Source organism: Fundulus heteroclitus, chromosome 4, assembly GCF_011125445.2.
Source record: "Fundulus heteroclitus isolate FHET01 chromosome 4, MU-UCD_Fhet_4.1, whole genome shotgun sequence".
In the NCBI taxonomy this organism is placed as follows: domain Eukaryota; kingdom Metazoa; phylum Chordata; class Actinopteri; order Cyprinodontiformes; family Fundulidae; genus Fundulus; species Fundulus heteroclitus.
Window position 1 is genome coordinate 29,153,578 of NC_046364.1, and position 26,293 is coordinate 29,179,870.

At 42.5% G+C, this 26,293-nt stretch overlaps 2 protein-coding genes across 2 annotated transcripts; one reads left to right on the plus strand and one right to left on the minus strand.

Moving 5' to 3' along the window:
• Nucleotides 1-1,501: 1,501 nt before the first annotated feature.
• Nucleotides 1,502-17,090, plus strand: scg3 (secretogranin III). Its single transcript, XM_012851165.3, has 12 exons — nucleotides 1,502-1,978; nucleotides 2,551-2,603; nucleotides 2,790-2,832; nucleotides 2,975-3,187; nucleotides 5,102-5,244; nucleotides 5,549-5,701; nucleotides 5,790-6,024; nucleotides 6,310-6,426; nucleotides 11,075-11,158; nucleotides 12,132-12,245; nucleotides 13,232-13,321; nucleotides 16,293-17,090. Exons 1-12 carry the CDS (start codon nucleotides 1,876-1,878, stop codon nucleotides 16,409-16,411), a joined length of 1,467 nt encoding a protein of 488 aa, XP_012706619.2. The 5' UTR covers nucleotides 1,502-1,875; the 3' UTR covers nucleotides 16,412-17,090.
• A 2,122-nt stretch (nucleotides 17,091-19,212) lies between these two features.
• On the minus strand, nucleotides 19,213-26,014 carry lysmd2 (LysM, putative peptidoglycan-binding, domain containing 2). Its single transcript, XM_012851167.3, has 3 exons — nucleotides 25,518-26,014; nucleotides 23,785-24,137; nucleotides 19,213-19,812 (listed from the first exon to the last, which is right to left on the minus strand). Exons 1-3 carry the CDS (start codon nucleotides 25,761-25,763, stop codon nucleotides 19,761-19,763), a joined length of 651 nt encoding a protein of 216 aa, XP_012706621.2. The 5' UTR covers nucleotides 25,764-26,014; the 3' UTR covers nucleotides 19,213-19,760.
• Between the last annotated feature and the right edge of the window lie 279 nt (nucleotides 26,015-26,293).

The following is a 26,293-nucleotide window of genomic DNA, read 5'->3' on the forward strand; positions in this document are numbered from 1 at the left end:
GTACACATAAAACATATCACATCACATGCACAAAATTAGAGCATCATTACTCATTATTTAAAAACTAGACACTTACACTATATTACCAAAAGTATTCGCTCACCTGCCTTTTCTCACATATGAACTTAAGTGACATCCCATTCTTAATGGGGTTAAGATGACATTGGCCCACCCTTTGCAGCCATAACAGCTTCAACTCCTCTGAAAAGGCTGTCCACATGGTGTTGAAGCACATTTATGGGAATTTTTTACCATTCTTCCACAAGCGCATTTGTGAGGTCAAACACTGATGGTGGACGAAAATGCCTGGCTCTCTGTCTCCACTCTAATTCATATTGGGATGAATTAGAGGTTGAGGAAGTCAAGGTCATCCACACCAAAATCTCTCAGTCATGTGTTTATTAACCTTGTTTTGTGCACTGATGCAGTCATGGGCAAAGGCCAGCTCCTGGATGGGAAAAAAACACAACAGAATCCCCCTCTCCGCCAAACTTGGCTCAATCTAACCCTAACCCAGCTCCATCAGTTTAAGTGGCCTACCAATTTGTTATAAACCTACCCAAAACATATCATATGATGCTACACTAAGGTAAGTTATTGAAAAACTCTGAAAATATGCAAAAGTGCATCCCTGTACATTTTGAGTAAAACTGGACTACTTTAGCTTCCTTTATGCGATTAAAAACAACAGCTGATCAGGTTCCTTCTCTGTTACTTATGTGCTATTTCGGGTCCTCTCATTTTGTTAAAAGGGACATTCTAACTTTTTGTCAGTGGAAATGCATACATAAAAAGCATATTGAAGATAGTATTTCTTACCACTCCTGTTGATATTTATTTTATACCATTCATGTAAACCCATTACAGAACATCTTAAATAAAGAAACCCCAAAGTTACAATTTCCTCTATATTGAGCAGACTCTGTTTAGCCATGTCTGGAAACCAACAAGGCGCCGGCAAATGACATCAAATGAGAGAAACTTATTAAAATAAAGCAATAAAGAAAAACTTTATTTATGTTTCCCCTGGTGTATGTGGTTAATTGCTGCCTTAATAGCGGCTGCTATTTACCGTGCAGTGGAAGATCTACAAACATGACGCAGGTTGTACGTGACGCACGAAATGGGCGTTTTTTTTTCTGGTTGAACGCTGCAAAAAATGCTTCACTCAAGTAATTAGGTAGTATAATTTTTTAAATTTAAGTGCAGTTTGCAAACACATAGGATGGGTGCCTATAGTGTGGCACTCTGCTAGAAATGCGTTATAATTGTGTTACTATTGTTTCCGGTTTTAAAAGCAAGAAACAGCGTTCACGGTGAAAATGGCAAACTCCCAAATATGATTTGCGTTTGTGATGCACTTTCGTCTAATCCAATGCATCTTCTTCTAAATCTAAATCGGAAATCAGATCCAGAAAAAATGTATGCATGTAGCTGGAAGACTTCTTGCAGTGTTTATCTCCTCCTCCTTTGTCTGCCCTGTCGCCTCCCCCTCCTCTCTGATGAGGGGGCAGGTCCTGTTATAGTGGATTGTATTACTGCCTTGGCAGGTGATGCTGCAGCTCACACGGGGCTGGAACAGCCTCCTTGCTTATCTGCTTTTAATTAGACAGGTGACCTCGTTTCAGCACCGACGTGCGTCAACAGCTCCGGGAGGGACGCGCATATTCCTCCAGCCTTTACGCGCCTTTCGCGTCTGACAGACAAAGCTCTTTCCCCCCCTCCCTCCCTCAAGGCGCAGCCTTTCCACCGACAGTTTCAGCACCGGGACCGGAGCTGTCCACACATTCAGCACTTTTTCTTCCCTTCCTCAGGACACGAGAGCCGCACCAGTCAGATCGCCAAGCCAAACGATCCGCGGCAGATTGTTTCGGGATGGCGTCAAAACGCGTTGGCCTTTTCGTGCTTCTCCAGCTCCTTGCTCTGAATGTAGTGAGCCAGACATCTGCCTTCCCCACACCTACAGCCTCAGCGGATGGTGAGTTCGCGGGAACTGGGGCACCATTTAGTTGCAAGAAATACGCACGGCCAGTTTAACGTTTGTGTAAAACTCCCCAAAAGTACCACGGGATCAAAAATGTTTTACAGAGCGCATATATAAGGAGATAATTAACAATAAAAGTTAGAAATATTATGAAATGTGTTTTTTCTTGTTTTTTTTATTATTATTTACAGTATAAATTCAAAATAAATGGGATTCTAAAAGAAAGTGTAATATAACCCTTTGAGTTGAGCTCCGTGCGGTGTTTTTAATGCGCCCGGCCGCTTTAGGCTGCTTGTGGTCTATTTTCGCCACAGTTTAATCTTTTGTTTGATAATCCGATTAAGCTCTGCCTCTGGTGGAGAGTTAGGAGGGCAGAAGCCCATCAGATCACATCAATCGGGGAGGTCAATTTTCCCTGAGTAACTTAAAATCTATATTTCAAATGAATCAAAGTTCGTTTATGGTAATGTTAACAACTTGTAATAAAATCATCTGTGCGGTTTATCTCTGGTGTTTTCCACTGTAAACTACCAGTTTAACCACTCAAAGCATTGGTTTTATTGCAGATAAAACTGTGTACAACAGACAGCTGACAGAAGAAAGACCTTTACAGGAACAGGTAGGTCTCTTTGTCTCCGCCTCCCACAGCTCATTTTCTTTCTTTCTGTTTATCTTTTTTTAATATCCGGCCAGATGGGTGTTATGGTCGCTTGTCAAACAGCCTGGGTTTTAGCCCAACAAACATTAATAATCAGAGCTTATATCCTGAGAGATAATCAATTGTTTGATGTTTGTCCTTGCCCAGATTGCAGAGGCGGACAGCGTGAAGGCTGCGCTACAGTCAGCAGGTAAGAGGACACCTCATTGGCAATCAATTGATGACTGTGTTTCCGCCTGCCGCGCCGATTCATGTTGCAGCTTTTCCAGTAAAAGAGTCTGCACCGGGATTCAACCTTGAGCATCGCTGTGTTTGCCTCTGCTTCCTGACAGTGAGCAAGCAGCCGACGGCCCCCAAGGATAGCGAGTCGGAGCAGGGTGACGACTTCACCATGCTCAAGTCTCTGGCCGACGGCCAGAACCCAAAAGGAGCCCCAGAAGGGCCAGGGAAGAAGGAGGATCAGTACATCCCCGATGAATCTGACTCCACAAAGAGCCGACGCCTGGCTGACGACTATGACTCCACTAAGAGCGGCATGGACTATGGCAAGTACCAGGATACGCACACTCAACATGTGCTTCGTCCCTTCTGGAGGTTCACACATAAAACTACTGATGCCAGCACCTTAAGACGGCTCTCTTCCTTTTTCCTCCTTCACACTTACCCCAAACAGAGTGCTCACTACTATATATATATTTTTATTTATTTTTTGCTGTGCTTGTTATCTCTCCAGTCTCAGACACAAGCCTCCAGTCTGAGTCCTGTGGCTAGTTTCCTGCCATCACTAAGGACAGGCCTCACGCTGGATGCTTCTGTCCGTTGCTGGCAGGCCACCAGGCCGACATTTTAAGAAAGAGTAGGCTGAAGAAACACGTGGGTATAATGGAGACGAGCAGCCGCAGAAGGAAAGGAGTCAGAGACAGGACACGTGAATCCAGCAGAAACAGATTATCCTCTTCCTCCTCTGCTCTGCTGGGGTGAAAGCTGATGCTCTGCTCTGTCAGCCTGTTCCGGCAGCACTTTGCAGGAAAGTTTCATTACTCTGATGGGATCTTGATATATTTAGCGTCATGAAGGGGGGAAAAAAACACAATTCTCTGTTACAGTTTTTTTGCATTGTTTGCGTTATTGTTTCAACGTGGATCTTTAACATCAGTTCTAACAATAAAAATAAATGCATAGTAGTGTGTAATATAAATACACAATAAAAACTAAAGAAATCATTTTTAAAATACAAAAAATGGCATTTATTCTTCTTTAAAATGTCTAAAGTCAAACACAGGTGTATCATATCAATTGCATATGATGAAAACATAGTTAGTGTTTTCGGTGGGGGGGGGGGGGGGGTAATCCAGGCTGTTGAAGTAAGCGTGAACACCATTGGGAGATTCAAAGATTTGTCTCAGGCCTTCAGATTCAGAAAGTGGGCAGATCTACAATCAGGAGAGGATTGCACAAGTTTTACTTTCATAGTAGGCACAACAAGAAAGCATTTGCTTACCAAGAAAAACATGAGGAAAAGACTGAAATTGAGCCATTTGGACGGCAAATGGAGGGCTTGTTTAACGTAAACGAAACACAGCCCCAGGAAAAAGAATCTCATTGTCATTCAGAAGCATGGAGGTGGAAGTACAATGATTTGGGAGGCTTTGGTGCAGCAGATGGCCAGCTCCCCGTCAAACCATCCACCATGAAATTTGCCGTGTATCAGAAGCTGCCTAAAGAAAAACTCATGAAAATGACCCAAAACATGCCAGTTTATCAACCAAAGGGAGGAAAAAGGGAGGAGTGGGGCACTGGCGATGAGAAAGAAGGGCGTGCTCTTCTTCCTCAGCTAGAAAACACATTTTTATTAACATCTTTTTAAAAAGTAAACCAAAGCAATATTCTGTTATTTATTTGAAAATAAATAATTTCCTACCAATCAAGAAATATTTAGGGTGTTTTACTTTTCCCCCCTGACTCAGATGGTTATGCTTATAGCATAGGCCTGCATTGGGCCTAAATGAACACCTATCCTTTCGATGGGGGGTCTGACCGTGGAGTCCCCTCAGAGGTGAGGTGACTCAGACTCAAAGCGCTGAGCGCTACACTTCCTCGGCTCCTGCAGGTGGTCCAGCAGCGACGCAACGCTTTTCTTTCCAGGTTACGCTGTACGCTTAAATTTGGCAAGCGCTGCAGTCAAGATCTCTTCAAGTGCGCCAAAAATAGATGGAGGGAAAACGTGTCTGTTGTGATTCAACACACAAGCAAAAAATAACCCGGCACTGCTCATTTTGACTGGGTTTGGACCTTGGCAAGCAGCAGGCGACGTTATGCAAGTGTCAGGCTGTCACAGTTATTCATGACTCAGGATTGCGGCGACATGCTGCATACGAGGAACATTATTTTTTGTTTTGAGTAAAACGGAAAAGCTGGAAGCTGCTTTGAAATGAATGATGTTGGCGGTGTCTTCACAGATGACCCAGAAAGCTTCCGGCAGGTTGACGGCACCCCGCTGACTGCTGAGGATATCGTTCAGAAGATTGCCAACAAAATATACGAGGAGGACGACAGAGGGGTGTTCGACAGGATCGTCTCCAAGCTGCTCAAACTGGGGCTGGTAAGCTCTGAGCGCGGCCTCGCAATCTGAAAGTCATATTGAGCTCAGCCCAGCGGGTCGCTTGGCATTTCCCCCGCGGGGGCCCTCCCTGTCTCACGCTGCACAACCTTTTCTGTCGCTAAGAGATGGAAGATATGTGTAAATTGCTTTTACTCTTCCTTGACTTCAACTGTAAATGAGTTTTCCGACACTCGATGGCGAGTTTGACTTTGCCCCCCCCTGCGGGGACGGAGCCGTTGATCAATAGGTTGGACTATAGCACCATCGCAAACCGGTGGTTATTTTCTGTTGTTTTTTTCTGTAGATCACTGAAAACCAGGCGGATACTTTGGAGTTCCAGGTGGCCGAGGCTCTCCAGGACCTCATCACCAAAAATGCCAAAAATAATGAAATTGAGGACATGGAGAGCGTTGACCAGGAGACTAGGGGAGAGCAGGACGACCTGGGTGCAGACGCGGTACAGCATGAGAGGAAAGGCGTAGTCATGATGACAGACGGCTGTGGTAGCTTCTTAAACGTCTCTCTTTCTTTTCTTTTTTTTTAAGGATGCATGGGAGCCCCCCAGGCGCCGTTACAACGAAGACGATGAAGAAGAAGAAGTCAACGACGATGACGAGATCGTGGACAAGGTGGACAGGGATGCAGAACAAGACGTGGACGGGGCTGACAATAGTTGGGACAAAGATAAAGAGGAGGGCAATGAGGTGAACCCTGAAGACGGACTCCAGGACCTGCAGTACTTCCCAAACTTCTACCGTCTGCTGAAAAGCCTCGATTCAGGTACAACGCTTAAAGAAATCCGGCTCATGCCGTCTTCCACCTAGGATATTCTTTCTTTCTGTTTTTTTTTTTTAGTCATGACAGCATGAGTCCACATTTGTTTCCTACACAGAAAGGAAGTGTGCAACACAAACAGACCCACCCACACAGACACTCCAGCGAACTCATTACTTATACTCCAGTTATGATGAACTCAGCGGTCAAACATTTTAATAACCATTTCCATCCATCAGACCATCCGTCCTCATTCTCAACCTGTTCTCTGCTTTGTTTTTGTTTTTTCAGATCAGGACGCTCAGGAGAGAGAAACTCTGATCACCATCATGAAGACGCTGATTGACTTTGTGAAGATGATGGTGAAGTATGGCACCATCACTCCAGAGGAGGGAGTTTCATACCTTGGTAAGATGTTAAAACAATCTTTTGGCGGCCTAAAATTAAGGATTCATTTATTAGGCGTATGACTGATTATTCCAGATAAATACTCTATATTTTGATTAGACAGGCTTACTTTTATGTTTTTATTTTTGAGTTTCAGGTGTGGAGCTCAGTTGGAAGGTTCGTAAGGTCTTCATGAAAAAATTAAAAAGAGTAATTTTGAAGCTTCAAAATGAATCAGTTTGAGCTTCCATCTTCCAGACATAAGCAGTTTCCGATTCGGGCAGTAAGGCTCGCCACCCAGGGTGGCATCCTACTGGGGGCGACATAAGAAAACAATTTACATGTTGGTTGTTGTCCAGACGCTTGTTTGCTTATGAAGTAAACAGGGAGTGGGCAAGCTGCTGTGTTGTGCGCAGTGAAACGACAGCACAACAAAATAGTCCTACGTTGTGAAGTTAGAGTCAGTACCTGATTTGGATCTTGACCTAAAGGTACCATAGAGACTGTTTCACTTTTAGACATTTAGACTTTATTTTATGATCACTAGCTGACAATTTAAAGTCTAGACTGTTCAAACCTTAAAGGAACAATCAGTAACAACGATACTTAATGGTTATAATCGGAACAGCACATACACAATGTCTTTCACAGACACCCCCCTATTTACTCAACGGTCTGTTGTTCCACTGAATCTTTACGTACACAGGATAGGTATATAATGTTGCATTTGCTCTATTTCTGGTCTGCTTCTCTCAGTGGCTTCCATGTTCGCAGGCTGCTGCTCTTTTGCCAGCATAAAATACCAAATGCTGCGCTCTGGTTTGGGAACCCCAGGAACTTTCATATGATTGGTTGAGGAACCAGGAAGTAAACACGGGCTACACTCTGAACCGAAGTAGTTCCGGACTGTACCTCTAGGTTTGACAGGAGAAAAACTTGACTAAGACATAATTGATGGAAAGGACCGATAGTTTATTGGGGAAAGTTACTTCCATCCCAGGTGACAAATGAGAACGATTTAGGTTGATTTTACAGAAAATATCTTATGTATTGGTACTTTAATTTACATATTCTATAACGAACAGATATTATTTTAAACATAGTTTGAAATTCATCAAAAAAAAAATGTTCACACCAAAATAATAAATAAAAATTCCTACACAATTTATTTTAGATTTGGACCACCTTACATTGAAACAATTATATGAAGAGTGGCCACAATCTGGATGGTGTTAGGATGGGCAAACCTGGAGTGTTATTCACACAAGAACTGCTTCCAGTCCTGTTATCTCGTAGCAGCAGTTTTAATGCTTTAACAAGAACATATAAATAAAGTCGGTCCTCTAGGTGTTTGGTTTCTGTTCTGTTTTCTTTATATATACACATAAAAAACATATAATAAAAACACATGTTCAGCCTATTTCACATCTTGTACAATCTTTACGTTGACAACAATCCTTTCTAAATTATTTGTGGCGAGACTGCCAGACATCTTTTGTTCGCTGATAAGAAACTCCGACTGGATTCAGATGAGCTTGGTCCTCGTGTAATTAGAGTATTGCTTTTCTTATCTCTGGATTTTAATTTCAAACTGTTTGCAAAGACCTATTTGGAGATGACAATCACTGCTTTTAATCATTCTAGTTTATGTTATTATAATTGCCTTTTTCTCTCAGAGAAAAACACCTGATTTTCTGTTCTAAATTGAAATAGCTTAGAAAAAACAACAGCATTTGCCTCGTTCAGAGTATTTTGTCTCCTTTTTTGATCGGCAAGTTGTTTTAATTAAACTTTAAACCTCGGGGATGTTTGCCCAGTCTCACTGCAAACAAAAATAGAAATTTGGGGAGTGTGCCGTATAATATTGTGACACTGATTTCAGCTCTGTTGCGTAAGCTTTTTGACATGGAGCTTACAGTCTGATGAAGGATTTCAGATTTAGACGTTAATCCAGTGCGCATGCATTTCATCCCCCGTCCGTGTGTGGTTGTTGTTGCTGTTTTTTTTTTTTTTTACTGTGCTGTTTGTGTAATGTTCGCTCTTAGCTAATGCAATCAAGTGTGAAGCCAGCAAAGGCAGATAATAAATGTCAGGGAGCGTCCAATGTGACCAGACTGGTTAGGTTATGAGCATCAGTAGCCGGTGGAAAGGTCAGCCACCTTTAGCAGACAGCGGAGCCGTCATCTCTGTGTCCGCCTGGAGAAATCCCCGAAACCACCCGGTCCCTCTCTCTGTGATACAATCTCTCTCTCAGTTTAAATCAGCATCCAGTTGAAAAGCAACGTAAAACAAGCGTAAGCAGTTTTTGTCTTTCAGAGAGAGTTTTGATGGGTTAAGTAGTTGTTGTTTTTTTCACTGAAATCAGGCTAACTTTACCTCACGATGTTTGGGTGCACCCGTCATGCTCCCACAGAGAGACAAAGAAAATGGACTTAGTTCGACTGAAAAGAAAATATATCCTAGTATGTTCTGATCATGGACATTCCAAGCAGAACAAGACGATTATGGGGAAAAAACGTTTTGCTTTTGGGCAAAAGTGTGATAAATCACATGCCACATTGAATCATGTTGAAAATGTAGCTGGTCTAAAAAAAAAAAAAAAAAGGGAATTCCGGGGCAGGAACAGATATTTGATGTGACACTGTTCAAAAAAAAACGTATGCTAATTGATCTGCAAAATATACAAGCATCTACCTTTGCATGCATACCTCCAAGATCCAGTGTGGAGGACTGTTACATGTAAAAATATAGTGTAATTTTTTTGTCTTAATTGCAATACATTCTTCTTATATTAATCAGTATATACACATATATGGTATATGCTTATATTGCAATATATTTGAAAATATAAATACTAAATATCATACATGGGGATATATTTACTCATATATTGCATATTTACCAGTATATTGCAATATATTTTAGTTTCGTAAGGGTGAGAAATAAGGAATAAGTTATTTTGCTCATCAATTACAATCTTGCTAATCTGAGAGTAATGTGACGTAAAATACGGACAAAACCTCATATTAACTTTCTGCGGTTTTATGTAAAAGTTGTCAAATAATTTGTCAGCAGGTTTAAATCTTTAGTGACGACATGATAGTAGGCCAACAGGCCTTCGCCGCTGTGTGTAGACGGATTATTTGGTTCCCCTTCAGTTGACCGTCCCCGGCAGACGGCCATTAGTGTCTGAACCTGCTGCTGCTGTTTCTGCTTGCCCACCACAACCGGCCAGCCATGATATGCCATTAGAAAATATGTGGGTCTCCTTGGCAACCAGTCCTAGGCTTCGCATCGTAGTGGCTGGAGCAAGAAAAGAGGAATGGATCCTCCTCCATCTCCTAGCAACTCTCCTCCTCCCCCCCCCCCCCCCCCCCCCCAACCACCGACCCGGTTGTGATGTTCCAGTGAGTCACTCAGGTACACCGCCGAGTACGCAGGGCTGTCAGTCATCTCCAGCCTGCCAGCGGGTGATGCTGCTTGCTTCAAGACAGGCAGGGAGGGAGAGAGAGGCAGAGGAAGAAAGCATGGGAGGGGAAACAATGTGGGTTTACCTGTGTTGGTGTGTTCCTCCAGGTGTGAGGAGGTGGACGGTACGCGTGGAGAGAGCAGAGGGAAGTGGGCTGGTTAGGTAATAAGAAGTAAAAAAAAAATAAAAACGCACGAGAGGAAATTGACAAAGATGTTGAAGTCAAGCTTCATCGTACCATCTGTTTGATCGGTTTGCTCTCATTGATTAAAAAAAAAACACCCTGCAGCGCTCATCTCGTTTCCATTATGGACCCATTCAGGAAAAAACAAAAGCTCCTCTACTCCTATCAGTGGTTCCTCCTCTCGAAGCAAATTACAGCAAAGCATAATGTCAACACAACTGCTCTCTAGCAGTCAGGATATTAACCAATCCAGCCGAGGTGGTAAATTTGATGAATAGTTTATAACTAGCCCATGTCCCTGCTCACGTAAAGAGGAGATCAATAAACACATCAAGGGTTCTTACGGCGATTTAAAGCCCGAGTGCTTTAATCTGTCTGTTAACTATTTACACAAGGCTTTTAAATGCTGAATTAGAAGACTAAGTAGAAATCAACTGGGCTTCCAGCTGATCTCTCATTGTGTCCATCCCCAGAACATCTGCTTCCTTTATTTTCCACCATAATGTTTCCCTTTCGTTAATCCGGCCGTCGAGCAATACGATCTGTTCTTCTCTCCTCCTTTCACGGTCACCCTGTGAAGAAATAATAATACAAACCCTCTGTAGCACTTCATTTTACAGAAATAGAAAGATTTGGAAAAAAACAAGCAACATCTTATTGAGATGTTAAAGAGGTGAAGCACACATGCAGATAGTTAAGCCACGCGTAGATTATTCCGGCTGTTTGTTTTTTTTACTCCGGTTGAGATTGCTAATTAAGCCACAGGAAATGAGAGTGGAAAAAAAAAAAACACAAGGTTATGTTTATGACTGTCGTCATTCTCCTGAACGTCCCATTCATTAATGAGAAGGAGGCCTTTTCTCATGATAATAACCCTCTGAGTCACACAGGAACAGCGTGAGACACTGAAACGGTCGCCAGGCGTCCAGTCCTCGTCTGCAGAGCGAGAACTGACCGACCGCACGACGCTGATGACATCTAAAAGTAAACGTCTGTTCTCTCTCATCCACCTGCAGAGAACCTGGACGCGATGATAGCCATGCAGACCAAGAACAAGCTGGGAAAGTCCCTGGTCGTCCCCGATATCTCGGGTCTTACGGGTAAAGTTTTTACAACCTTAGCCTAAAACCTTATCGTTAAATATTGGACCAAACTGGATCATTAATCATAATCGTAGGCAAAAAATAGCTTCTTTTTTTGGTGATTGTAGGTAGATTATGTCTTGGCAGAAGCTAGCTGCTTTAAAAATGGCTTTTGAATAATGCTCAGTTGCTTTCAACACTATATGTTTTGTAAACTTGTCCACTACTAGCACGTCCTATTAAGATGTTAAAGACCTCGAAAGAGATCGGTGTTTTATTGCGTAGCCTCGAACTACATGTTCATGAATCCATCTTCGCCTTGAGGATGTTTGTTCAGAGGGGAAAAACTGCCACATGAGGATAAAATAACCAACCTCACCATTCATTGGTATCCCTAACAGTTGCCATAAAAATAAACGTAAATCAAGCGTTTCATCTTCAGTTGACGAGAATGTTATCTGAGATGGGTTTACTTCTCCTAGCCACTCCTCAAAAGGGGGAAGACAAGCACACAGGGAAGTCATATAAGGCAGATGTCTGCTGATTTTCATATGTCATGTACTGGAAACAAGAAAACAGCTACTCATCTGCAGAAATAAATAATAGTAATAATTAAAAACTACTTTTAAAAGAACTAGAATTGGAATAAATAAGGCTGAACATTGACCCAAGTTCATTTTATAACCACAAACGATAATGAGGAGGGTAAGGGAAGTTTTAAAAAAAAAAGTCTGAGATTATGCTACCGCAATAAGAGATTGATTTTACACACTTTTACCCTGAGAAGACGGAATACAAAAATATTTCTAAAAAGTTTCATTGGGGGTTATTTACCAGTCTTTTTCATGGATGAAAGCTGCTAGGTCCTTGCCTATAGCCCGACCACAATCGAACGAAAAGAATCAAGTTAGACGTGTTTTTGTGTGTGTTCAGTTTGCTGAGTGGCCACCATAAGAGTTTTGCTTTAATCCTTCATGTCCTTTTTTTCCAGGGAAAAACTTGGATGAGGATGACAACACCAAATCTGAGACGGCCAAGATGCAGAAGGAATACGAGAGCCTGAAGGATTCGACCAAAGAGGAGCAGCAGCCGTCAGCCGAGACCAGTCAGTCCTAAAAACAAATCCCCGATGACCTCCAGACACATCCTTTGTTTTACTTAGCTCAACTTCTTTGACAGTTTTACCATTTTTAAATCTAACAAACAAACATTTCTGGCCTTGCAATTTGAACCTCTCCTTCATTGTGTATTTTTTGTTGTTGTTGTTGTTGTTGTTTTTTTTGTCAATTCACAATTTCATGGTTTTGTACCTCAAGCCTCAAATAAACACTCAATTTACAAAAAAACACAGCTTTTTTTCACCACTTTACTTCAGTTAAGTAAAGCATCATATTCAGTCGACCGCGAAATTGGCTTGAATGCAACGGCGACCGGTGGAGACATTTGGTGTGTTCCCACAGCAGAGCTGCTGGGAAATAAGCAGCGCTCTGGCAGCCCAGACCATTCATAATCAGGCCCCTGCTTGTCTCTGAACTGGGCCAGTCCAATAACAGTCACCGGAAGAGCTTGTCACAGCCTCGTTGGGTCTGTGTCCCGGCAGGCTGCGCGTTAAAATCCATATTTGCTACCAGACAGAAACAGACAGCAAAACACGACACAGACTGGGGCTCTCGGTTTCATCCGTTAACGCAGGGAGAAGCTGATTGGCTCAGTAAAACTCTGGTTTTATAGGCTGCAGTGAGTTCTTTTTTAGGTTTTACAGCAAAAATGACAAGATCTCTAATAATCCACATTTAATCTCTGATTAAACTAAGAACATAGACCTGTACATGTCAGATTTAACCAGCAAGGATTGTTTTCTCTGCAACTGAACAGGGAGGGAAGAAAGCATGAAGCTTACATTGGGAATTTTTCATACTGTGAATAATTTATAAATCTACTATTCAGTTGTCTTACCAGCTGATAAAAAAAATCAATGTTCATGTATGTTTCACATTCTGAACAAACAAGAAAAAGCCGTTTTGGAATAATATCGCTTTGCTTTGTTTCATCTGTGCTTCTCTCCTGTTTTCTGCTGCGTTTCTACTCCAGGTCAGCCGGGCAAATCAGAGACCTACCTGGAGGCCATCAGGAAGAACATCGAGTGGCTGAAGAAGCACAACAAAGAGGAAGGCAAAAACGGTGAGACAAACAGCCATTACAGGAAAGTTGATGGTGCGGGTCTTAATCCTCATTATTGTATTTTAATTTGTTTACAGGGTAGCCGGTTTCTCTTTTAGAATTTTGACTGACGTAATACACACGCATCAAAAGCTCTTTATTTCCAAATCATCCCTTCCCTATTCCTCACAAACTGTCCCGTCTGAGGAGCTTGTTATCCTCTATTTGCATTTTAAAGGAGCGTGGCATATGAACATAGATGCTTCACTCGAGATCTCATCAATATGGATCGTCCCTAATGATGCCGTCCTAATTGCTGCAGAAACAGCTGCAGGACAAAGGTCGCCTCCACCCGGTTGCCGTCATTTGTGGTGTGTGTGTGTGTGTGTGTGTGTGTGGGTGTGCTGAAGCCCTGAACCTCCTCTACTAAGCACTTCTTAGACAGACGCTTTCTGATGCTGCCACTGCTAACGTCGGCCTGCAGAGCCGTGAATGCTGCTGCAGCCTGATGCAGTCGGCTATCACCGTGTGGTGAAATCAATGCCCGGGGGCGCGCTTAATTAAACAGAGGGGAATGAATTGCTAATGAGTTCTCACCATTCAGATCTTCGCGCGGCAGAGGATCTCGGCTGGATGTCCCGGACGAGAAGACAAAAGTTCAAGCTCAGCGAGATTTATGCGTACTGTCCATTTTATTTGTTTATCTGATCCGACCTCAGCGACGGGATAAGAAGGTGAAGACAGAGGGATTATGGACGAAAGCAAAGTTTGACCCAGATTTTCTTTCTTGCCTCCCAAACACAGCAGAAAGAGGAATGAAACAACAGCAAGTAAAGCAGAGTAACTCTGAGAATGTGGTGCTGAGGAGGAGAGGGGAGCTGCAGGGGGGGTGCCGGAGCAGCAGGGATGTTTTGTTGGGGTCTCATCTCTAACCTTGCCCTAGATAGGACACTTCATTAACATTCAGGAGCGTGCAACGGTTGTCCGGGACAACTGGGGGCCCCCCCGCCTCCCTGCCAGTGGACCGAGACGTACAGATAATGCTGTACGAAGAGGCACACGCAGACAGAATGTGTCCAATTGCCCCATTTTTCCCATGATCAGGCTCCATTTAGGACTGAAATAAACCAGGGTGTTCGTTTTGTGGCTCATTTTGCAGGGCGTTGAACTCCTCCTCCAAGCCCTCGCTCCTGTTCTTTTTTTAGAAGAGAACAAAAGCCTTGGCAGCTGAAAACAGTGTCATAGAAACAGAGTGGGATCCGAGCCATTTATTGTGTTTACTCTACCAGAAGCGTCCATTAGGACGAGCGCCGCGGCCCGTTTGCACGCGTGTTAATGAGTTCATGTGAGTGCGTTTGTGCGTGTGCGTACGCCCACACTCTACAAAGATTAGCCAGAGGAGCAGATGGACACGCACAGGTAACATCCAGGCTTTTGCCTCTTGGCTTTTTATGGTACCGACAAGGAGGAGCGGCGTCATCTTCACGCTCTGTTGATCTTTTGCACAAGTATCAAACGCTGATGTGAGGATCTGGCCCACTGCAAATGTGGGGAGGTCGTGGTGTGACCTTTTTCACTGCCAAAAAGTAAAATTTTCCTCAAATTAGTGTATTTGTCCTTGATTTGAGCAGGTAATTTTAAATATTCTGACAATTGGATACGATTTTTGCGCTTAAAATAGGAACCACTCATCTCCATCATCTTATTTCAAGTGCAGTATATATAATTATCTTATTTTAGTGGTCAAAATACTCATTCCATTGGCAGATAAGCTTATTTACCTGCTAAAATAAAAGACACTCAAATCAAGAAATTTTTACTTACTTTTAGTTCCCTTCTTGCAGTGTTCTAACTCTCTAACCGTCTGCTGCCACTTTAGTTGGAGTCAGTTTCTCATATGATAGCTTCTTGTTGCTGGTTTTGTGAGTGATGATTGTAGGGCTTCTAAAGGGAGTGGAGTACAAATGATCCTTTATTAGTATTTAATTAATTTAGAAAGGATAGAACCAATCTTGTTGGCCCACCTAATTAAGGAAAAATATTTCAAATAAATATATTTCTATTGCAGTAGCATAATCTCACATTTAGCATTTTAATTCCCACCTTGAGAAATAATTGTTTTTATTTAAATAAATGTTGGTACACTTATCGATGACTTTTTATTTATTTATTTTTTTACAACTTATTTTGCCAAAAGGACAGCAGCAGTCCTCCTATATTACTTATCACAAGGTTGGCGCACATAGAGAGAGGAAACTTTCACCATACCTCTTTTGCACGAGCTCTTCAGATTGTCCAGAGTCCCAGGTCTTCTTCTCCTCAACCTATCAATAGGTTTTGTATATTATTCAGGTCTGGGGACTAAGATGGACATAAAACAAGTCTGATTTTGCATCAGGAGTACAATTTCTGCATTGACCTCACAGATTTTTATTTAAAATCTCCAGGTATCTCAAATATTTCATAACGTTGTGCCTCTAATAAGGTCCCCATGGTATTTTTAAGCAAACCCTACTGCATCACAGATCCTCCACCATTCCTCCAGTGGTGGTCCACAATATCTGCTTTAAAATATCCATCTATTCCAGTCAAGGGAATATTTCAGGTTAAAATGGTATTAGTTTCAAGGCCCAAATAAAAACTACCACAATCCTCATTGTGACATACACACACACATTAATGTTCTCAAATGAAAGGCTGGTTTTCTGAATTTTTTTTAATAATTGTTGAATATCTTTATCATGAGTGTGAACAATCTAATCTACAATTGTATTTCAATTTCAAAAGTCTTGTCGATGATGTAGCGGTATGACCTTCCTATTACACGACTGCAAATCTGAGCATCAGATAAACATCCTTTGACCCTAATCCTCCATGAAGCTTGTTTGGGTGTGGCCTCTGAGGGGATCCACTGACCATAACATCCTTAATGAACCTGCTGTGAACTGCAGATTATGAACCACCCTCCATTTCCTACTTCTTGTCACTCCAGATTATGACCTGTCCAAGCTGAAGGATTTCATGGACCAGCAAGTCGACTCGTACATCGAGAAGGGAATCATCGCCAAAGACGAGGGCGACACCATCAAGAGGATCTACAGCAGCCTGTGACAAGATCCTCCGTCCAGAACTGAGTCCAACACTGAGATCTCCAACTAAAACACTGACGAGTTCAAATGCTTTCAAATAGTGTGATAAATTATACGCAGCATAATTAAGACATTTCCAGACATTCCAAAAAAGAACCAAAAAAATGAGATGTAAAATTAGTCTCGACTAAATTCAAAGCTACTATCAATCCAACTGTTTCTGTTTGCACCAAAAGAAATTGAAGACAGTTAGCTAAAATCCTTTATATGAGCTACCAGAAAACTACTTTGTCACGTCACTTGATGAAGTCTGTGAATGTATCTGTTGGAATCACACTTTACAATAAAATCCACAGCTAGCAAATTATACTAATGTGTAACCTGTCTTAGTCAGACAGACATATGTTATTTCTAGTGCATATGTGAGATCCTATGTATTCTTGCTTTTTATTTTACCATAATTATGTTTGTGATGTTACGTCTGTGCGCCTTGTTGCTATCTTTTTTCCCCCCTCCCCTGTTCTGCTGTATTTCATCTGGAGCCCGCTAGGGGGCGGTGTCGCAGTCAGTAATTCTCTTTGCATGTCTCTACTGTGTTTTACGTTTCCGTCTAGGCAGATGATAAAAGTATTTTTAAATGTAAATATTGGTGGGGTTTTTCCTAACGTTGTAAAAGCAAATAAAACATTGCCTTTTCTTTATATGGGGTCTGGATGTGCTTGAGTGCGTAATGCATGATTAAATAAACAATAGAATATGCTTATTATTATTATTATTATTATTATTATTATTATTATTATTATTATTATTATTAAACCTTTACTTGAACGCTTTAAACAATAACCTTTATAGAAGATCACCTTTTTAGTATCATAAATGAGACATTGGGTATTATGGCAACTAATGCAGAAAATACATCAGATTTTCTGCACAATAAATATTTTGTATGTCTTAAAAACATAAACAGAAGTTCCTACTTTTGGAAACTACTTTACAGTTTTCCCCCATGCAGTTTGTATTTTTTTACACTCCCTGTGTGAATTAGACATTGCAATATGTGAGCTATTTGGTTTTTAGCCTCTCTTGTAAATACTCTATGCATTGACTGCAGCTGTGACAGTGTGCAGATGTGCCATATTCCAGATAAACACTAACTTTTAAAGTATCTGCATTTTACATGACAGCTACCACTAAGATGCAACGAAGTACAAAAACATAGAACATATATGTGAAATATTTACATTTACTTTTAAGTACTTGGTATCTTACAATCATACCAAATTAATTAAATACATGTCCAAAGTCAGACAAAAATTATTTCACTACAGCAGTTTTGAAAAAAACATGCATATCCATTAAAAATCGTATATAACAACAATCCCTTTCTGCCACTCAGGGCAAACCAAACCAATCAGCTGCATGGTTGCATTTTACCTTTCACATCAGCATAAAAAAAAAAATTTATCTGCTTTTGTGTCACATTTAAACCAGAGCATCAAACTATTTTTTTAGACAAAGAGACATGTTTCTGAAGGGAGGAACAGATTTAATCCTGAGTTCCTTTAAATCAAGATTAAAAACACATTTGTTTAGGATTGACTTTGACTGTTCTAGTTAAACTGTTTTACTGAAACATCATTAGTTCAACTTTTTTAGTCCAACTGTTTATGTTTGCTTTTAGTTTCTATTTTCCCATGTTCCATTTTGTTTCTACATTTTTTTCCTACTTGCTTTTATTCTGTTTTACTTTCCTAAAGTTTAATCATGTAAACCACTTTGCATTGTTTTTGTACTGAAATGTGCTATACGAATAAATTTGCCTTGCCTTGCCAAGATGGGGGGGGGGGGGGGGGGGGGGGAACAGAATAAATACAAAAAGTTGTTTTTAATGACGCCATACATCAAGAAAAAAATAACTATCCAAATCAACCTGGCTCAACATAAAAAATATAATTACCCTGCTTGTGAAATCACAAATTTTCTGAAAATATTCTGTGGGCTGATGAGACAAAAGTGAAACTTTTTGGAAGGCGTACATGTTGTTAAATCTGGTGTAAAACAATTCTGAATTACTCATGGTCAAACAGAGGTTTATTTGACCTGAACAACTCGCTGCAGTTTATAAATTCTCCCAGAATATCCTGGAAAAGAACGTCCAGCCATCAGTTTGTGACCTCAAGTGCATCTGTTTTATAGAGCACCGCAGTGATCCAAAGCACACCAATAGTGCCATCTGTGGATGAAAAAAAAAAATGTTTTGGAGTGGCCTAGTCCAAGTCTAGACTTAAATCCAACTAAAGTACTGTGACCAGCTCAAAAATCTGGCTGTCTTAATTTAAACAACACGAGGCCAATATTCCTCCCCAGACTGTCAATTATAGCACCACTTCATAGTAGCTGTTAACACCAAATTTGGTATAACAAATTAAGGTTGAGTTAGATTTTTTTTTTTATGTTAAATTAAATTATCCTCTTTTTCTATTTACTCAGATTATCCTTTTCGCCAAACTGAATAATCCAGGATTTCTTTCTCTCACTTGAGAGTAGGGGCCAACTTTGGTGTTGCAGTTACAGGAAATCATGAAAATAAGGCTATCACGTGATAATCTATTAACCACAAGGAAGCCTGCCTGATATGTTTTCCACACTTAAACACAAGCAATAAGACCTTTAAACTGTGAGTTTAAAGGTGTTCAACTGGCGGGGCTGTCAGGCCGTCTTGTGCAAACTCAAGTTTTCTTAGAGCCCGTTAGCAACTTAAAGTCCATTTATACCGCTGGCCGGCCCTGTGCCCCGTGATAAAACACACTTGACATGTCGTGGTATGGCTTAAATACATATTTATTTCCGGCAAATGCAACCAAAGAAGTTTAAAACCACAATAAAATAGCTGTTACAGACACGTTCTCCACGCACATAAATAATGCATTCACACTTCAAAAATAGAGCTCTCTCTGCACTCCGTTTTCAAACGAAAACAAACACTTTGACGAGGCAAATGTTCTGAAAGGCTTGAGTCCATCCATCGCCTCGGCGTCTGGGGGCGTTTCCGCTCATACGGGGAGAACACTGATGAGAAAGATGGGAATAAGACTTTCCAAAGATTGGTTGATTGATTTAAAATATCAGGAGCTTCGATCGAGTCTAGCCTAGCTAGCGCACGGTGTTTCAGTGTGTGGACGTACGCAGCTGGTGTGTTCTGTACAGCAGCTTCACGCAACTATGCTCAGACAGATAAAAGTAAAAAAAAAAAAAAAAACAGAATTAATAAAATAAATCATTACAGTTCCATAAATAAGAAGGCAAACATGACACTTGTTCAGCATGGTAAACCCAGAAAGATGAGGCTGTGTTTAAGGTCACTGCTCCTTTTAAAGCTCCTGGTATGAGGATTCGGGGGCTGTGTAGTCCTCCTCGTTGTTCCTGCAAATATAAACACAATAAAGGTCTTAAATTAAAAATATGGTCAGAGGTTTTAACGCCACAGCAGAACTTGAACTCCTTTCCGGGCTTCCTTCTTTCGTTTGCAAAGTACCCTATTAAAGGAGGGCGTGAAGCTCATTGCCTCGATTTAATAAAAGGCGGAGTACACATGGGGGAAAGTTAATATACAGCGCTTTGCAAAGCCTTTCATCAGTGGTGGAGTCAAGGCTGGTTCTTCCTAGATCAAGACCGATGCAGAATCTTTAGAGTTGGACAAATAATTGGGGACGTTGTTTTGTTTAGCTTTCGTTCTGTTTTTTTGTTGTTTTTTTTAAATAAAGGTTCTACAACACAAAACGCAGAAATAGATTTAAAAGGGTTAATTACCCAACCAGAACCGCCTTTAGGTGTTAAACTGATAGCTGCCCTAATAAACTTAAATATTAGTTATTAATTAGTCACACGTCGATACACAGCCTCCAACGTGCCTTCATCAGCTTACGCTGCCCAGCTGGTGTTTGATGAATTATAAATAAAAGCCTGACAAGAGTAATAAGGATTTAGCAATAAAGAAACATTTTACTTAAAATTGAAGTTTTTGTTTAAAATTGTTAGCCGTTAGATGAAGCTACAGGTTGTTGGAGCTGATGAAAGCAGTTATTGGTGAAAACCAGATGACTCGCAGACATTGTGTATGTCACAGGTGGGACATACCTAGATATGGACAGAGGGACAGCTATAGGGACGGCTCAGTTATCTATGGGCAGTATGAACACTTGGACAGTCTTGGACATCATGTTATCACACATTCTACCACATAATACCCGAGTGGTGACCAGTTTCTACTGACGGTTCTAAGACTCATGCAACCAGCATTCCCGCTCTTCCTCATCCCTTTTCTCCGGCGTCGATATCAAGAGAGCCTCAGCGCCAATCTGTATCCATCTCTGGCTTGTTTAGATCAAAAGTATAGTTTCTGTTTCCAGATTAATTTCCTTTTTGGATGTGTGATCGCTTCTCCCGGGTTAAAGGACGGACGGGACGTCAGACCGCTGACAGGGGCCGGTAGCTTTTACAAAATTAACTTTTGCAAACTAACGCATTCTCAGACCAAGCCCAAGACCAGGAAAAAAACAAATCAGTCCAGGTATTCATAACATACCCCCTGAACGTTTTTTACATTTTATCATGACACAACCACAAACTTGAATCTATTTTATTGCATGCATTTGTCTTCAACCAACCTTTACTCTGATACGTCAACTGCCTCAAAGTCACCTAGTTAGTGAACCCGGGTTCACCTGTAATTTAATCCCAGCACGACGACAGCGGCTCTGCAAAGGTGTCGCAGATCCTGTTTTAAACATCCCATAAAGCATGGTTCAATCCCTCACCCAAATATGGAGCGAGTGAAAACTCCAAAACTGCCAAGATGTGGGCGTCCACCTACTCCTCCGCTTAATCTTTTGACAGGAAGCCGAGGCAAATGTATTTGTATAGCACATTTCACTACAAGGACAACGCAAAGTGCATTAAAACATCCATCCATCCGTTTTCTAACACGTCTATGCCTTGTGGGGTTGTGAGGGTTGCTGGTACCTATCTCCAGCATTCAATGGGCGAGAGGCGGGGTACACCCTGGTCGCCAGTCTGTCGCAGGGCAACACAGAGACAAACAGGACAAACAACCATTCTCTCGCACACCTAAGGAGAATTTAGAGAGGCCAATTAACCTAACAGTCATGTTTTTGGACTGTGGGAGGAAGCCAGAGTACCCAGAGAGAACCCACACATGCACAGGGAGAACGTGCAAACTCCATGCAGAAAGACCCAGGGTTGGATTTGAACCGAGGACCTTCTTGTAATAATAATCTTACTGATAAAAGGGGGGGGGGGGGGTTGAGATGGGCCTGTAGTTCTGCAGAAGTAGTTTGTCTAAATTGTTCTTATTAGCGACAATCCTGGCCTTCACCGAACAGTGGCCAGAAGAAAGCCGTAATAGAAAGCAGGCCTTAAGGAGATGCTTTAAGCTTGTCAGACTTGGATGGAGACAAACACAAAGCAATGAAGGAAAACAAAAGCAACGGAGGGCCACTTTCCAGCACAACAACGCTGAACACGAAGCCAGAGCTGCAACGGAAGCGTTTAGATGAAGCCATTTTTTTAGGTGCTAAAGCAGGACGGTCATTGTCCAGACCTAAAACCAATAGAGAATCGTAGGCGAAGCTTGAAAAAAAGTCCATGTTCACGCACCGTAATCTGCCCAGTTTGACCCGAGCTTGAGCTACGCTACGAAGAACAAGATGTCTCAGTCTGCAGAACTGGTAAAAACACATTCAGTCATGGACCACCATCGTGTTGCTTTATCATATGAATGATAGAATGGCGGTTCAGACTCTGAGCTCAGAGCATGGTCAGGAGCCCCAGTCAGCAGGTATAAAACGTCAAAGCGTCCTCAGAAAAGACAGCTAGAAGGCCCAGTTCTCCGTGTCGTACCGGTCCGATGCCTTGTTATGTTATCAGGTACTAAGCAGGCCCTCCTCCTGCAGCATGTTGAGACAGAGACGCAGCATGTCTGCTGCTCCGCTGCAGGGCATGCATGCATCCACTGGTGCAGCGGAGGCTGTAGTTGGTGCATTAGCTTTACAGTGGACTGAGTCACGCTGTGTTTTCCCCCACTTTAGCCTTCCTGGATCCCATTATTTTCAGAGCACTGCGCTTCCCCTGACGCAGCTGAGCGTTTAGTTTCTGAGCCCACAGCTCCAGCTGCTGCTACGTTTTCGCTGTCCCAACAAACAAACAAGCTCTTGGCCCTGCTTTGGCCTGCGTGTGTGCTCGGGCAAACAGAGGCTCGTGCCGTTCGTTTCCACGGCATCCCAGGGCAAACAGGCTGCGCCCTCTGATAGGGCTTCCTTCCCTAAACATAACAAATCAGAAACCTCTGGAGATGAACTGATTGACGGTTCTGTTCTAATAAACCGGCGTTCTCTCAGACCCAAAGAGGAAGGGTTTCTGTGACGCGCCGCATTTAACGCCAAGACAGGGTTCATAGGAATCGATGATCAGTTCTGTGTCGAGCAGAAAAACTACGGCCTGTAAAAATAAGAAACCTGGGAGATTCGTGGAGTCACTTTTAAGAACGGCTCACTTGTGGATACTCTCATTGTATCATTCGTCGAGAGAAACCGTGTAACCTTGCTGTCTTGGACATTCTGTTCCTGTGATGGACTCGTTTCGCAGATACACTGTTTCCATTCATAAAACAGGGCTTCAGTTCTCAGTCCTCTGTTACTGATCGCAACAAGTGATCTCAACCCAGGTTCAATCCAAGCGGCCCCAAAGCCTGACGCTACCGCTACCGTGCTTGTTCCTTCCCCCAAACTAAAAGCTTTCTGTTTAACCAACAAATAACGCGGCTCTGTCTGAGTGTAAGGGGAACCCATTAGGGGCTCGTCTGACAGAAACAAGGCTCAGGAAACTGATTTTAAGCACCCCTTGGCCTCGCAGTGCGAGAACATCTGCTGAACTTTGATCACACAGAGGAGAAGTATTAGTTTGCTGCAAGCAGTTCTCCGCAAACTGCAAAAACGGATCTAAAAATAAGTAAAATGTTCTTAAAGTTAGTGTGTTTATCCTTGATTTGAGCAGGTAAATAAGAAATCTGCCCCTAAAATAAGATAATTAGACATCCTGCACTTGAAATAAGATGATAGAGATGAGTTGTTCCTATTTTAAGTGCAAAAATCTTATTCCATTGGCAAATCATCTTATTTGCCTGCTCTAAACAAAGGACAGGTACACTCATTTTAAGAAGATTTTACTTATTTCTAGTTCTGTTTTTGCAGTGCATGCGCCCCTCGCTCGACAAGCGCGTTCCGACGCGACGGCAGGGTCTGGACAGCGAGTTGAGGACGGGATTCCTGAAACGGCGTGAAACAGAACCAACAGCATCCGCAGCGGCGAGCGGCTCACCTCACTTCCTCTTCCTTCAGTTTCTGCGCCGCCCGCTTCGACTGCTTAATTTGCAAGTCCAGTCTGTGCAAGAAGTCTTTGGCTGACAGCTCCTCGGGCTGAGGCTGCGGGGCTTTGGGGGTCTCGGGGGGAGGGGACGGGGGCGGCGAGGGCGCCTCGATGTCCCGTGTCACGACATGGGCGGCGGGCGCGTCCGGGCCTTCCGTCTCCCCGTCCCCGTCCCCGTCGGGGGACTCCAGAGACAGTCCGTTGAAAATGGAGCGCTTCTCCGACGCCATGGGGATGCTGAGGCTGTTCCTCAGGAAGATGCAGTCGTTGCTGAACAGCTTGTTGGCCCGCTTGATCTGCTCCATCTGGAATATGAGCGAGAGAGTGAAAAGAAAAGCACAAGGTTATTCATCTCTGTTAGGGATGGTCGTGGTTCTTCTTCTAAACAGGACGCCCTTCATTTCAGGAACCATGCAGTGTTGTGATCAAAAAAAAGAGGTGCTTTTTTATTCTAAGTTCCTTCTTTTAACGCGCGCCGGCGACCTTTTATGAAGCCACTGTTTAATACCTCGTTAGGTTAGCAATAGGGACGCATCACCACTCCACCTCAGGTTAGACCTTCAACAGCTCACAGGTTTGGGTCTGAATCACCAAACAAGCTTCAGTTTTCCAAAATAATTTAGATCCTCCACAATAACGTTCCAGAGGAATCACCTAAAAGTAGGGCTGGGCGATATGGATTAAAAAATAAATCTCCGATTTTATCATACCAAATCCGATTAATCCATTTTTTTTTCCTCCTTTTTGTTTCATAAAAAGAAATTAAAGAAATTATTTTAAAACCTTGCTTTTATGTCAAGCATTTTGTCAGGGAGTTGACCCGAATTGAAAGTGCAACTAAAAACAAGCTGTGAAACATGCATGTAAAACAAGATGGCAGCCGTGCCATTATAAACAATGAAAATATATCAAAACATTTGCTGCTAGTGGTATTACACACTGAGCTAAGAACAGGCTTCACTGCACTTGTGAACTTCAAACTAAGTTAAAAAAAAAAAAGTAAGTAAGTAAATGAAGTACCTCGTATTATGGTAAAAAAAAAAGTTTCCACTTAACAATATTTTGACAATATATTTGCCTAAACATATATTCAGCATCACATGCTGTTCTCTTCATGGAAACCCAATGAGTGTATTGGCAAAATAAAATCCTGATTTTCCAAAAATGAAATCTTAAAGAATTGTAAATTCAAATTAATCGATTAAATCGATTCATCGCCCAGCCCTACCTAAAAGTCACCTAAACTAATATCTGAGCTATTGGCATACGTAAATAAACTAAGACCTGGCTTCCTCTACATCAGGCCTAGAACTGCTTGTCTCTGAACTCTGTTTGTCAACTTCTAACTTTCTATGTCCTCTCAGAACTGGCAGCTGGAGAGTTGACACCACGACACAGAAACTGAGAGCCAGAAGCCAGAACTAAGAATCCTCTTCTCAGGAAGTGATAGGCGAGGGGAAATCACAACCATGTCAGTGCTTCCTGTGGGAAAAGGTGTGCAGCATCTCACGTAACCACAGGTTACCAGGCTGAGAGAGAGAGAGAGAGAGGGGGGGGGGGGGTAATTCTGGGCTCCTGCTCATGTTAAATTGACCCAGACAGCTGGCTTTGGTAAACAGACACATGAGAAGAGCTCAGCCCTGCTGCATGTGTTAGTGTGGTCGACATGAGAGCAGCAGTCTTACCGTCACGCCGTACTTCAGAGCAATGCCCTGCAGAGTGTCGCCGTCCGCAACCCGATGCTCGATGCATTTCCCCCCCAGGGACGCGGTGACGCTGGCCGTGCTTCCGTACGAGCGGATCTTGGTCCGGGCCAGGCTCTGGGACAGTTCGCTCTCGGACTCGGAGCCGGACCTGGATCGCGGGAAGATGGGCTGGGCGAGCCGTCCTCCTCCATCCCGCATCGGCAGGACGGGAGAGAACTCCGCCATCTTCTCTCCTGAATAAATAAAGAGAGCAGATACCTCTTCTTGTTTTGTTTCAACGACCCCCCCCCCTGGGTGTGCCTCTGCGGCCGGACTACAGCGAAGGCTTAGGCGGCAGGAAGAGCTCCATGCCGGGTCACTCTGGCCACGTCAACCCTGGGGAAAAGATGCATGTTTCGGGAGGGGGGGACACACAACCACGGCGCTCCCCTGTCGCGCAGCTACGCGCTACGGTGACCGCTGTACGTCGGAAGGAAGAACTTCCGGTCGGACTTTCAAAATAAAATGGTTCTTCTCCACTGAGCTATATAATACAATTCAGTGTTCTTCTCATATTGTTCTTAACATATTTCTAAAAAATAAATTTTTTACATAATTTATTAACTTAATTATTTGTGTTGCTGTTATTGTTGTTGTTGTTGTTGTTGACAGACACCACGTGTTACTATATCTTAATGAGAATTGCAGTTTATTTGGGATGCACTCTTTGTTAATTAAGTTATCATAAATAAATATTTCAAATGACTTGCCGGCTT

Coding starts and splice junctions, on each gene's coding strand:
- scg3 (XM_012851165.3), top strand. CDS start 1,876: ATGGCGTCAAAACGCGTTGGCCTTTTCGTGCTTCTCCAGCTCCTTGCT. Junction 6,025..6,309: donor GCTGAAAAGCCTCGATTCAG/GTACAACGCTTA, acceptor TTGTTTTTTCAG/ATCAGGACGCTCAGGAGAGA. Junction 11,159..12,131: donor CGATATCTCGGGTCTTACGG/GTAAAGTTTTTA, acceptor CTTTTTTTCCAG/GGAAAAACTTGGATGAGGAT.
- lysmd2 (XM_012851167.3), bottom strand. CDS start 25,763: ATGGCGGAGTTCTCTCCCGTCCTGCCGATGCGGGATGGAGGAGGACGG. Junction 24,138..25,517: donor CTCTGAAGTACGGCGTGACG/GTAAGACTGCTG, acceptor CTCATATTCCAG/ATGGAGCAGATCAAGCGGGC. Junction 19,813..23,784: donor CTGAAGGAAGAGGAAGTGAG/GTGAGCCGCTCG, acceptor TTATATTTGCAG/GAACAACGAGGAGGACTACA.